The sequence below is a fragment of the Gymnoscopelus braueri genome (genome assembly GCF_963280865.1).
Source record: "Gymnoscopelus braueri genome assembly, chromosome: 4".
Lineage (NCBI taxonomy): Eukaryota > Metazoa > Chordata > Actinopteri > Myctophiformes > Myctophidae > Gymnoscopelus > Gymnoscopelus braueri.
In genome coordinates, this window is record NC_137605.1 from 22008621 (window position 1) to 22023080 (window position 14460).

At 43.1% G+C, this 14460-nt stretch overlaps 1 protein-coding gene across 2 annotated transcripts in view; it reads left to right on the forward strand.

The window, feature by feature from the left end:
* The first annotated feature begins 6099 nt into the window (after positions 1 to 6099).
* trak1a (trafficking protein, kinesin binding 1a) overlaps positions 6100 to 14460 on the forward strand; it is a 42204-nt gene continuing 33843 nt past the window's right edge. Inside the window, exon 1 of one of the 2 annotated variants that reach the window (XM_080427677.1) lies at positions 6100 to 6300. Coding sequence is in view for 1 of the 2 variants with exons in the window: in XM_080427675.1 (XP_080283801.1) it covers positions 11280 to 11295 (16 nt within the window). In the remaining variant the exon portion in view is untranslated. Of the gene's footprint in view, positions 6301 to 11089; positions 11296 to 14460 lie in introns of those variants that run through there. The other variant, XM_080427675.1, reaches the window with a different exon arrangement.

The following is a 14460-nucleotide window of genomic DNA, read 5'->3' on the forward strand; positions in this document are numbered from 1 at the left end:
AGGAGAGGGTGGGGTCGAGGATGACTCCAAGGTTATGGATTTGGGGGTGTGACGATGATGGTGCCATCAACGTTGAGGGAGCGGGTGAGGGAGTCTGGACCAATGATGAGGATTTATTGCAGTTGAGTTTTAGGATGATTGCTTGCATTCCTGTTTTAATGACAGTCAGTCAGTCAGGCATGTGGTGAGGGTCAGGTGAGGGTCAGTTTTGGAGGAGAGGTTAGCTGTCCTGTGTGTCATCAGCATAGTGCAATCGGAGGCCATGGCGGTGAAGAATCTGTCTGAGAGGGACCAAACTATAAAAATGAGAGGGCCAAGCCACTTTATTTGAAGTTTGAAGTCAGGCTGACAATCTTATGTCATGTGGCACGTGTGTGTGTGCGTGGGTCGTGTGTGTGTCATAGTATGTGCAGAATCATGGTTTGCTGTTTCGGAATGTTTACAATTTAGGCATTTTTTCTTTGTGGCTTTTATGCCTTTATTGATAGGATAGTAGTTTGACAGGAAATAGGGAGAGAGATGGGGAGTGACATGCAGCAAAGGCCGTCGGGATCGGGACTCGAACCCGCGACGAGCTGTCACGCTACTTTGGAGCCTAGGTGCATGGACCGCTACACCAGCAGTCCAGGCCAACAATTTAGGCATTTAGCAGCCGCTTTCAGATTGCAAGGTCAGAGTAAGGCCTGGAATCAGCTATTTTCAACGAGCGACAGTCACTGTTGTGCAATGAAGCATAGCTAAATTAGGCGACATTTATCAAAGGTGTCTGTCTAGCTACTGTCTGTGCTTACCTATATTACCTATATCTTCTTTTGTGTCCACGGCGCACACACACACACACACACACGCACACGCACACGCACACGCACACGCACACGCACACGCACACGCACACGCACACGCACGCGGCACGCACACACACACACACACACACACACACACACACACACACACACACACACACACACACACACACGCACACTTCGTTCAGGGTCACAGGAATATTATTGCAGCTTTGCTGCAACTGACTATATAGCCTACACTTGTTATGTACTGGTTGTCCTTGGTTAATGGATGACTTTATAATAGGTTGATTAACTGGCACTTTGCTACTCAGACAAAGTTAGACAGGAGGGTCTTTCAGCTACTTCCTCATTGATCACATGACCTCTGTGTTATATTTTCCACTGCTTCTCTGCCCTTCTCACTCTGTTCAGTAAAGTTTCATTCAATTGAATACATTCACCAAGTCAGGACATTATTGGAAATAACACTGTAGGTGTATTTTGTTGATGAGAATGATGACCATATGTGTGTGTGTGTGTGTGTGTGTGCGTGTGCGTGTTTGTGTGCGTTGGTGATGAAAGCAGTTGACTGGGGCCAACATCATGTAGCATGTCAAATAGATTTCATAGAAGTTGGGGTTAGATATGGCATAAGGTGCAATTAAAATTATGCAACGTCTGCAAAAGTTTGCAAAACCAATGTGTGTGCGTGCGTGCGTGCGTGCGTGCGTGCGTGCGTGCGTGCGTGCGTGCGTGCGTGCGTGCGTGCGTGCGTGCGTGCGTGCGTGCGTGCGTGCGTGCGTGCGTGCGTGCGTGCGTGCGTGCGTGCGTGCGTGTGTGTGTGTGTGTCAGTGCGTGCATGCACAGTGTGTACGCACACAGTGTGTGTGTGTGTGTGTGTGTGTGTGTGTGTGTGTGTGTGTGTGTGTGTGTGTGTGTGTGTGTGTGTGTGTGTGTGTGTGTGAGAGAGAAAGGCGGGGGGTTCCTACTAGTACTCTATGCAGATTGCAGAAGACTACTGCTGTGTAGAAAGTCTGTTATGAGGAAGGAAGTGAAAGTATTGATGTGCTGTGACTGTTGATGTGGATGAAGACTTGACGCAGGAGAGAAGAGGAGAGAGAGAGATGGTGAGAAGACATGGGGTAGGAGGTTTGGAATTGTTTCTTGTGCACCAAAATGGTCCGAAAACTTACCTCTGCCATCAACTGGTTTGTAAGCAGATTTGACACAGAAGACCAAAGCTGTCTGAAATATCCACCTCTTGGATAGAATAGGAAAACCATATGAATAATATAGTATTTTAAATAGATTTGTGATATAAGTGTGTTACTGTATTATAGGTTGGCGCATTGCACTGATGGGGAAACATCTGAGTGCATGTCTGGAACATCAATATATTTACTATAAGTAAGCAATGTCTGTCCATGTTGCCTCATGCTAACGGCTCTTTTCTGTCAGTCTCTGGCTCCTAGTGTACTGTACCTCCCCGTGTGTGTGTGTGTGTGTGTGTGTGTGTGTGTGTGTGTGTGTGTGTGTGTGTGTGTGTGTGTGTGTGTGTGTGTGCACGCGCCTGTCTGTCTGCACGCGCCTGTCTGTCTGTCTGTCTGTTACTGTATCTCCCTCTCCCTGTCTGTCTGTCACCTAATACCTTCCTGTCTGTTTCTGTCTCCTGAGTCCTGACCTACTGTAGCCTATCTTCATGTCTGTAACCTGTGTGTCAATCGGTCTCCTACTGAATCTTACTGTCTTGTCTGTCTGTCTGTCTTGTCTTCGTCTTCTCCCTGTCTGTCTGTCTGTCTGTCTGTCTGTCTGTCTGTCTGTCTGTCTGTCTGTCTGTCTGTCTGTCTGTCTGTCTGTCTGTCTGTCTGTCTGTCTGTCTGTCTGTCTGTCTGTCTGTCTGTGTTGCTCTAAATGTAGTCCAACATACTGAGCATTTATTGAATGCATTCTTTCAACACTAGTAGGCTTTAAGGCTTTGTACTAATCTTCATAAATGTTTCATACAGTCACTTTACTTAATATCAGGAAGTGGGTTTTCTCCAAACTTGACAGAATGCAAAAACAGAGTTGCAACTGCAAGATATTATGTGGTTAGTAGTGGCAGAACCAGCTTGTGGTTAGAGTGTCCGCTCTGAGATTGGGAGGTCAGTGTTCGATCCCCCGGCCGGGTCATACCAAAGACTATACAAATGGGACCCTATGCCTCCCTGCTTGGCACTCAGCATCAAGGGTTGGATTGGGGGTAGATCCCTGCGACATACGACACGAGTGTCATGTCCTGGGAGTTTACTTTTACATCAAGGCTGGGGGATGTACTTGGACATCAACCTGCCTCATGCTATAGAAACCGGAGATAGGCTCCTGCATGCCCTATGGGCCACATGACTCGGCAAGGCTTACTACTTACTTACTTTAGTCGTGGCAGGTACTTGCCGGCTAATGATAGTGCTTATCGCTCATCAGTGGAAATAATAAGTACTCGAGTAATTTAGGGATTTTTGGGCCAAATGTTCCCTGCCAACTAAAACCATTACTAAAATAGGATAAAAATCTATTAACTTAGACAAACTCACTCTCACGCACTTGGCAACTAGTCGATCGACTACACACACACACACACACACACACACACACACACACACACACACACACACACACACACACACACACACACACACACACACACACACACACACAAAACCGGGCTCAGGCATGACTCAAAATGCATCACCACTCTGCTATTCACAATGGAGAAACCCCCTCTAGCAAGGTCAGATCCTATTACTGAAGCCTCATGGAGCGACAACTAGTCACGCTGTATTATTGACTGTCATGGAAACACCAAGCTAGTGGGCGTGGCTATTAACTTACTATCCATTGAAAAACACTTGGACTATGTGGTTTTTATGTCATATTTTCTTTAGCTGCAGGTAAGAGATGTTGAATTGTCATTGTCACAAACTACTTGTGTGAGTGTTTGGTTCAGGGTTCGAATTCAGGCTTTCAATGCAAAGTGCTTGCTAGTGGTCATGTGATGACCATTGATTACACTAAGAGGTTATTGACAGTTTTCCAATGAGTGAACAGGCTACATCGGCAGGCCATCAAATAGGGTTGCTGGCTAAAGGCGGCCGCACACATTGTACGATATCGGCTGTCAGAGTGTTGTTGGCTCCCAGACGATACTGTATGTCCATATCGTAGCATAAACATGACAGATTCTTTTGTCGTATGGGCGACTCGGGTTGTTCAGTGTTAAAGGACAAGGACGGCCGATACACACTATGCTATGTCAGAGTTCTGGCAGTGTCAGAAATTGTGTGGCTGGTGCTACAATTGTCGAAGTGGTAACAGCTAACAAAATGTAAAAATAAAGGGTCATTGTGTGTGTTACAGAAAATTCAACTTTTATTCACTATCTACTAGTCTATGTGACTATGGAGAATCGACTTTGTGCATAACTGTAGTCCCAGTTGGCACACCTGTTTTCTGGGGAAATGAATTGAAATCGGAAACAAGTATGGCACCTTCTGGGAACTGCATGGGACCACAGTTATGTCAACATTGTCCTCCTTTCTATTTCTTCTTGTCCATGTTGGTTGACGTAGACTCAATTCAACCCAGGTGATAATCACAATTCGACCTGTTTCACGTCGCACAGTGTGACATGTCATGATCGTATAATAAACTAAATCATGCAGATTCAGAACCATATACAGTAAAGACTGGGCCAGTGAAAGTGAAGTCTACCATGGTACCAAGGTTGGTATGATGGTTCCTAGAGTTCCTAGACTACCCACCCACATCATAGTACTTCAAAATCTTCACAATGTTTTTCATTTTCATCAATCAGAATAGGTTCAGCAGTGCTGCAGGGTTGGAATCTTCAATTGCTTTATGAATGGTATGAATGTCTGCACAGTAAACAAAATAAGTATTTTTTTTACCAAGGATTCTAGATGAGGACCCAAAAATTACCAACCACGTGAAGCATAGCCCAGTATGGTAAATGTCCCTTATCTAATAACACTATTTGTAGCAACTTTTATACAGTACATACTGTAGAGAATGTAGCTCTAGGTTCTTAATCAGTGACCATGTGACGTGAATGTCTCGCAACTCATTTTTAGTGATTGAGAAACGCTGGATTTATTTAAGCAATCAAGCACGTCTGTTTCGTCAAAGACACATTCCACCAGTGGTGATAGTTCATAGACGCAAATGCAAATACAGATGCAAAAATAAGTCTTGTGGTAACACTTCATCGGCTTGGCTTTGACTCATACAGTACTAGTGCAGTGACAACTTCAAATGTAACAATTAACCCAGAGCTACTTCTATGAACATTTCACTATAATTTCATTAGATAAATAGTCAGAGCATTTTCGGTGAAGACATTTGGTGTTGAGGGTAAAAAATTAAGAGACCATAGAACCCTGGGGTACCCCAGTATATTTGACACGGAATCACTGCACTGATCACTGCAGTGGTTTCACATTTAAAATGATCCAAACAGTTCACATTCAGTTTCTCAGACCTTGAAGCAGTTTAGTAGGTGTTCTAATAGCTTACCATAGGGCAGGAAGGGAAGTGCCTTGTTGTTTGTTTTGTTGAGGAAGTGTTGGGTGGAGCTGTGAATGAGGATTTGTGGACTACCGGTATGTTGTTGTCACATATTTTATCATTTTATCTGAGTACTTTTATGACTAGACCACAATGACAACCGCAATATTAGCATGAGACGTATCATTACATGTCATTGTCTATTTACAGCTTCAACCATATATTGTACAAACAGATTTTGTTTTCTGATATTGGCTTTATTTTTATTTTATTTTTTTCATTTTCTGGAAAGTTATTAAAATGCCACAGAAATTAATATAATCATTGTGTCAATGTTGTCTAAACATAATTGCACTGTAAATTAAATCACTTATACTTAATATTAGAATTTAATTTGTAAATCAGTCTTTTCCTCAGGAAAAGGAAAAGGCACCGGAAATGTAACGGTCCAATATACATTAATGGTATGGTCTACTCTCTTTTCACTTCTGTTTTCTTCTCCTCTCCTCTCCTCTCCTCTCCTAGGTATCCTCTGCACTCTGATCTTGACCCAGCAGTGTGGGACTGGTTCTATACCCCAACCTATCTGACCAGTTCAGTCCAGTTGTGTCTTCTTCACCTACTCCACCATAGAGTTATCCAGAGTCGAGTCCAGTCTGTGTAATTCTGATCCGGTGCAGTCCAATCTGGCTTCAGTGAATCCATTCCAGGTGTAGTGGCATGGCAGGTAACATTGTTAATCAGTGACAAATCAGCGCCAAGCTGGAACCCAAGACTCTGCCTCCCTTGACCTGTTCCGCTTCCTGTATCCCGTCCCCTGGACAATCATGCAAGTACACACTGCGATCCCCTGGCCCAGGTCTCCATTCAGCCAATGAGGAGGAGGAGTACCTTTGTGAAGCCCCGTCCCTGGAATTCACAACCACTTACAGAGATGCAGAGACCATTACAGGTAATTTATTTCCCTGGCCGCAGCAATGCGTGGCAAGGCTTTATAATCGGTCTGTCTGTTTGTGTGTGTGTATTAAGTTTGCATGTTTATTAGCATTATAACTTGAAAACGGATGGCCAGATTTTCATGAAACTTGAGTGAATGATCGGAGTAAAATGTAACTTTGGTAGAGGTTTGGACAAATATTAGAAATTTGAACCTACTGTATATTTGAATATTAAAAATAGATGAACAGTCAAATGTAAACATAAATTAAAAACAAAAGTCTGCCTCGTGAGTTCCCCCGCCCTGAGCCCCTGTAACTTTACACAGCAGCAGACGTCCCGATATCTGTAAGCAGACTGTAAGCTATACTTCATATCAAGATACACCTCCTCCTCCCTTGCTCTCCACAGACACAGACTAGGTAGAACCGCTTCACTGTATGCACACATGAATCACACAACATCACATAAAAGACCAGCTGCAATGGCTTTTTGTGTCCATATTGTGACGTATTACCAAGTGAAACAGGGGCAGGGTGCTTTTCAGCATATCACTGACTGGATCAGAATCAGAGTGCAACCATCACGCTGACCATCCCGTCCCTGTGGGCTATGGAATTTAAACTCTATTGAAACTGGGTTGCTAGTGTCTAGCATCAGCTCTGTGTGGAAGACGGATTGACCGTCAAACTATGGGATTGACAAGTGTCGATCATTCTTTCATTGGTTGAATTGGTTAGTATCTGCGGATGTAATCGTGCATTACATATTTGTTTCGCAGGAAGTAATTAAGATTGAAATTTTAGGGACTTTTGATTTAAAAGTCCCTAAAAGCACGGTTATGCTCTAAAAATATGAAAAACATATTTTTAATTTCAGCTGTTTTTTAATTGATTCAATGGAATTGATTGCAGACAAGTCCACAACTACAGAAGAAAGCGATCTAAAAAGTACACTATGTTCGTTGTTTGGAATTGTCCCTCATGGTAAAACTTCCTTATTGTCCCATATCATGGGCGGCTGTGGCTCAGGAGGTAGAGCAGGTCGTCCAATGATCCGTGGGTCGGCGGTTCGAATCCCGGCTCCTCCTGACCACATGTCGAAGTGTCCCTGGGCAAGACACTGAACCCTACATTGCCTCCAATGATTCGGTCGGCGCCCGCTTGCCACCATTGGTGTGTGAATGTGGGAAAAGTGGGGACGCTGGCGTCGACTGTTCGCCGCTCCACCTCCCAATGTCCCCCACCTGTATGAATGAATGAACCATTGTAAAGCGCTTTGAGCACTTGGAAAAGCGCTATAAAAATGCAATTCATTATTATTATTATATTACTGAACTTTGTTCTACGCCTTAACCTTATTTAAACAAAAACATTACAAAAGTGTAGTAGGCTATACCGAGTCTGACTGAATAGATTGGTTTGAGTTATTTGTCATATCTGCCATGTGGAATTTCCGTTTATGATTTATGAAGCCTACAAATAGAAATGTAATTTTATTTATATGTTCTCACTTCTTATGTTCAATGCCAAAAACAGTTAAATCGCTAATCGCAATTATTTGTGTGACAATTAATAGTCATGTAAAATGTCATGAACTGTCTGCAGGTCTTGTCTACAGGTACTGCCCACAAGGGTTATAATTTGAAGAGAAAGAAATCTGCTCAGTCACCAAATGAATGTGTAACAATTTGTTTCTCACTAATCCCTTCAAGTCATATTATTTACCCCCTTCAGTTCAAACTGTATCATCTGCATCTGGAAACAATGTTTAGACATTGTTAAAGATAAATTAGATAGATAGATAGATAGATAGATAGATAGATACGGTAGATACGGTAGATAGATAAATGGATGGATGGAATAGCAGACCTCATCTTTCAAAATGTCCTAATGTTTACTTGTGAATCTCTTTGCCCACAAGTTGTTGCAATGTGTGATGTTGCTACATTTAGCTGTAGTATTACTGTTTGTGTGTGTGTGTGTTGTATTTGTTTCGTCATGCTTGAAAGCTCTACAGTGAGACCATTTTACTGGATATATTTCAGGGTCAGGTTAGGAGTTGGATGGTTTGGATAGCACTATAGTCCATGAAAGTCAACAGACCCTTCTCACAAGAGTAGTTACATAATGTGTGTGTGTGTGTGTGTGTGTGTGTGTGTGTGTGTGTGTGTGTGCGCGCACACACGTGCGTGAGCGTGCGTGCGTGCGCATGCATGTTGGGGTGGGTAAAAGTTATGAGAAAGTGTCTCTTCATGACCCTTTGCTGTTGTCACATCCTGTCTCCAGAATAGTTCCAAGGGACTTGGGTGTGTGTGTGTGTGTGTGTGTGTGTGTGTGTGTGTGTGTGTGTGTGCGCGTGTGCGTGTGCGTGTGCGTGCGTGAGTTGTGAAAGTAAAGACATTCCACAGGGGACTTGGCCTATCCATCCTCTCTCATCCTCCATCTTTTCTTTCCACCCTTCATTCCTCGCTATTGCACCCCAGGGTGTACAGCCATGAGATAGGATTACACAAACACAGCACAGCACAGCACAGCACAGCACAGCACAGCACAGCACAGCACAGCACAGCACAGCACAGCACAGCGCTACAAAACTTTGCTGCTGTCATCTTGTCAAAGTTAAACAAAGGTCAGTGAAAGTCAGTCCTGTTGAGGAGGTAACAGGCTCATGCTGCCACCTTCTGGCCACTGCCTGTACTTACACCACTGGCTTTCACTGCTGAGCGGAAAGCCGAAAACAAAAGACAATTTTTTTCTCTCCCAGATTACAATAAATATACTACATATCCTGTAGTTTATCCTTTTGACCCATCTCTATCTGTTGGTATTCTTTTGTGTGTGTGCGTGTGTGCGTGTGTGCGTGTGTGCGTGTGTGCGCGTGTGCGCGTGTGCGCGTGTGTGCGTGTGTGTGTGTGTGTGTGTGTGTGCACATGTTTAAGTCTTGATCATGAATGAACACAAAGAGTTGAATGGAAGCAGCCCCATTGCCATGGGAATGGTTTTGGGAGAGCCATGTTAATTCTCCACGGTTACCAGCCAGGGGTGGGTGTAAAGAGTTGGGTAACGGTCATATTATGGGATGTTTACTAAAATGTTGGACAGGCAGACAAAGAGGAAGAATTAGAGAAAGTTATATACCGTAGTAGATGGAAAAAGAGAGAGGAAGACACCATTTCAATGATTTTATTGTTATAGAGTACAGCCTGATTTATATTTTATCTTACGGCGGTGTCACGTGCCAAAAATAGCAGATCTCATAACGCGCCACGTAAATCTGCTATTATTGTTGGCACACGTCACCGTTGTACAACAGAATGTAAGTACCAATCAAGTTTAAATTTATAGATCACCATATAAACGGTACTAGCTCAGTATAGAGCCGAGGACATTTTCATGTGATCAGAAGAGCTGGGAAGTACTGTATAATAATGGACAAAGAGAAGAATATTACAGGCATATTGGTAAACTTGTAATGTAAATACCTAATTTGTTCTAAGTATTGTAACTGACATTTAAACATTTAACGTGACAATATATCAATGCCTTTACTGTACTGTGAAATGTCTTGTCACCTGCGCCTGACATGTCACGTGACATAATTTCATGAAACCTAATGTCAGGCCAATGAAGCTCCTGTTGAATTTGAGAGGGAGAGAGGGAGAGAAAAAATAAAGAAAAGACAGACAGACAGACAGTGTGAAAGATAGAGAGTTGGGGTGAGTTACTGACTGAATGAGTTATATAAGAGGAGGCACAGCTGAATGTAAACTACTGGGACTACTGACAGTTCCTGAGTCTGGTCCAATCATAGCACAGTAAACTACTGTGTGTGTGTGTGTGTGTGTGTGTGTGTGTGTGTGTGTGTGTGTGTGTGTGTGTGTGTGTGTGTGTGTGTGTGTGTGTGTGTGTGTGTGTGTGGAAACCCACCGTTACTGTGTCTGTTTGCTGGAAGAATGATGTCATCCTCTTACTCAACTCTCCTCTCTTCACTCTCTCTCTCTCTCTCTCTCTCTCTCTCTCTCTCTCTCTCTCTCTCTCTCTCTCTCTCTCTCTCTCTCTCTCTCTCTCTCTCTAGTTCCATGTGTCTAAATTAAACATGGGTTATTTTCTTAACATGGTAGTTAACAGGAAGTGAAGCGTTTTTAGGGATCAGCATGTGGTTGTTATGTAGTCACAAAGGCTGTGTTGTGGAGGTTTGTCCTGTCTGACCTCAGTATACCATCAGTGTCCAGAGCTGACAGGATGTCTGGCGATGTGAAGACCTTTGTTTGTGAATGAGAATGAACAATGTTCTTGGACTGTACAACTATAGTCGTCAGAGTTTATTTATTTGTTCAAGTAACTTCAACTCTTCACAACGTAACTCTTCACTTAACTTAACTCTTCACAACTTAACTCTTGACTTAATTCATCACTTTGTCTTATCTCTTCCCAACTTCACTTAACTTATCTCTTCACAACTTAATTCTGCTTATCTGCTTATCTTAATTCACTGATGCACTTAACTTCAATCATGACAGATGAAGCTGAAGGGAAGACACTGGTTAGATAAAGAGTTTTTAAATCCTTGAGATGTGTTACAGACATTAACAGACATTGGTGTATAGTCAGCATACAGGTTTTACTTGACATTAAACAAACAGGAAGTCAAATACTAAAACTGTAATGATGTCTTTGTGCCGGCCAGCCGTCAGCTATGTTTAGACTAAAGAGAGAGAGGGAGAGAGAGAGAGAGAGGGAGAGGGGGGATAAAAAGAGGCAGAGCTAGGATTACTGTTGGCCACAGCGAGAGGAAGGGTGGGTGCTGTGTGTGGGCGGGAGAGTGAGAGAGAAAGAGGCAAAAAAGTGTGAGTGAGTGAATAACGGAGAAAATAGCGCATGGCAAAGAGAGCAAAATGGAGCAAAACGGAGCAGAGAGGGAAAGAAAGTTACTACATCTGGTTGTGGTCTGAGGGGACCAGCTGAGAGAGACAAGGAGAGAGAGGCGGTCCATATGGGTAGCGTCAATGGTATGTCAGGCATGACGAACCAGTTTGGCCTGGGTCCCTCCTCTCTCTCTTTCTCTCCCTGTCTTTCTCTCTCTCTCTTTCTCTCTCTCTCGCTCTCTCTCTTGCTCTTCCTGTCTCTCTTCGACCCTGTCTCCTCCTTCTAGTTCCCGGCTCCTCTCTCTCCCCCCCCCCCCTCTCTCTCTCTCTCTCTCTCTCTCTCTCTCTCTCTCTCTCTCTCTCTCTCTCTCTCTCTCTCTCTTTTCCCTATCTCTCTCTCTCTCTTGTCATCTGTGTGTCGTTTTGGTTGACCTTGCTGTTTGGACTGGAGGAAAATGTGACTGAGAACAGGAGCTTGTTGGTTGTTGGGGCTGCGAGCACCATGAGTGAGTATATACCGGGCGTACTGGCCATGCTGGACAGGACACACAGTAACGGTCTGTTTCAAATAGTCTCTAAGTTGAGGTCAAGTTTAGAAGCAGTCTGGCCAACAGCTGTCTGTCTGTCTCTGTTGTTCATGATGATTCAGTCTAAAAAGTTTAAACGGAATCCTAAAAGTTCTCACTTCATCATTAGAAGTTGTTGTGTAAGTGTGGTTTGAGTAAAAAAAAACGTCTATTGCTATAGGAAGGAAGGAAGCAAGGAAGGAAGGTTTTTGATTGTGTCCTTCAGCTGCTGCTGGGTCTCAGCGCTGCCATGTTAGAGGCAGCAGACATGTTAGACTGGACTACTGTATTTGAATGTGTCTTGGCTCTGTGTACTGAGGTTCTTACTCAACATTTAGTGGGCTTGAATGCTGCATGTGTTTTTACAATAAAGTTATGCAGAACGATGGATAAAACATGGAGAAAGCAATACTAAAAGTAATGTAAATTGGTTGGAACATCAGTGGAGAATTAAGACTTTCCTGGCACTTTGTGGACAACATTTCCAAGGCTCCTGTCTCTGTCAATGTTTGTGTCCTTGCATATAGTGTCTTATGGTGTACTCACTGTATTTCTACTGTACTGTATGCAGAAGTACTGTATACTGCTCCTTGTCTGTGTAAATATCGGAGGACGACAGGTGACAAACTCATCTATTATTAAGTTTGAACTTGACCTTTTAACAAAGTCTGTCCTCCTGGAGCTACTGGCTGGTAATAACGCTGTAGGATACAGCTAGGATTGACCAAGGTCTCAGATTTTCTTGGATACGTGGAACTAGTTCAATTTGTGGGATTTCCGTTTCCTCCTCACACACTATTGCCCAGGGAAACATGAAGGATTGAAAAGCAATTAGCAAGGAGACATAGTACTATATACTGTAGCTATCAGAGGCAGTATTCAATGGATCAATGGCCCACATTTGTAGAACAGATTAAGTATTGTCTTCCTGTTGACACTTTCGATTGACAACTCGACGGATCAATCAGACTACGCCAGGTGTTATTTTATTGTAATTAAAGCCAGTCAGTTGTGTTGTGTGAACTGACACAGAGCTACTGGTCTATTATCAAACTTAAACTTGACCCTCTATTTGTTTTTAAATCCCAATGAATGACTGCCCTGGTTGGTTGGCTGGTTCTCTCCAAACCAGTGATTCACAGCCAGCAGGTCGACTCACTGACAGGGTCAGTGAGTCGACAAATCTTGGTCAAGAATCAATGGTCTTGAATGTTTCTGTTTTATTTTTAGCCCCACATGTGACGGGGCCCTAAGAATAGTCAGTCTGTTGGTCAGTCATCCACCACTTATAACGAAATAATACAATTATTATACAACTAATACAACTAATAATAATTAGACTTAATGCATGGATAAACTCTACTGATATTGGTGACACCATGGCCTTTCCTCTAGAGAGTCACCCTTAAGGCCAGTCCACACCAATGATTTGCGACGCAACTCCTTGCAACTACTTGCAACCATTTTCCCAAATGGCAGTTGCAAGGAGTTGCATTGGTGTGTGGAGTGGCCTTAAAATGGTTTTGTTGCAAGGAGTTGCAAGGAGTTGCATTGGTGTGTGGACTGGCCTTTAGGCTGAACTCTCCATGTGTAAGTTACCTCAAAATGTAACGGACAGATTGGCATGAAACCTGTGAGCACATTCATGCTCCCTGGAGGCTGAACCCTAACTGTTTGAGTGATCCTATGACCCTTCCTCTAGTGCCACCCACAGGCCAAAATGCCAACTTTGCGCACAACATATCTAGTAATCTATTATACAGCTTCTAGAATGAACCCTCTAATGTTCATGGCCTGTCCTCTTGTACTACCCTTCAGTCAACATTTCCAGTTGGTTGTGAGGAGCAGCATGGTATCTTGGGGTGGCTTTAAAATGGAGACTCATAGACTCATATCCTTTATATTTGCTTTTATTTAGTGAGGAAAAAGAGAAACGGGTGGTGGAAGATGACAGATGACTTGTCATGTTGAAAGCATATCTGACAGCCTGTCTATCTCTATGTGGGTGTGTGTTCCCGTGTGTGACACAATTTCACACCTGCTATAACCCAGGCCAATGCAGCGACAAAGACACCCAGCTCACCTCCCACACGGCAAATTGAAATTCATTATTTTTTTTCATATTTCATACGGAAAGGCAGTTCAATGTTGTTACGTAACAAATGTGCTTTACATAATAGGCATAAAATGGTAACAACATAAAAGCACTTTAACCCATGCATCAATGGGGAGTCCACTCCCTGGTCAGAAACTTTGACTGTGGCCCAACGGGTATGAAACTGTCGTTCAGTATGTAATGGTGCTTCTTTTCGTGTCCACGCACACACACACACACACACACACACACACACACACACACACACACACACACACACACACACACACACACACACACACACACACTGGTGTGCCTTGCGACAAGACGAGAAGTCCAGGTGTGCTTTGGGATTTGTGACACACCCCACATTCTTTTGCAATATGTACAACTATACAAAAAGGTATACCCTAAAAAAAGATATATTTTATATATACTGGCATCCCTATTTTGGGCAGGTCATTACTCATTATAAGTGCACATTTTCAAACATTTTGAATATAGCCAATCTGAGTAGATCACCTATTTTGACTATTAATACAGGTGTGCCTGAGAATTGAGAATTGAAATTGTTGGGCCTTGGACACATTTTAAAATCACTGGCCTATAAAACTGGTCTAGTCATGTACAATTAAATTGTGCAATATT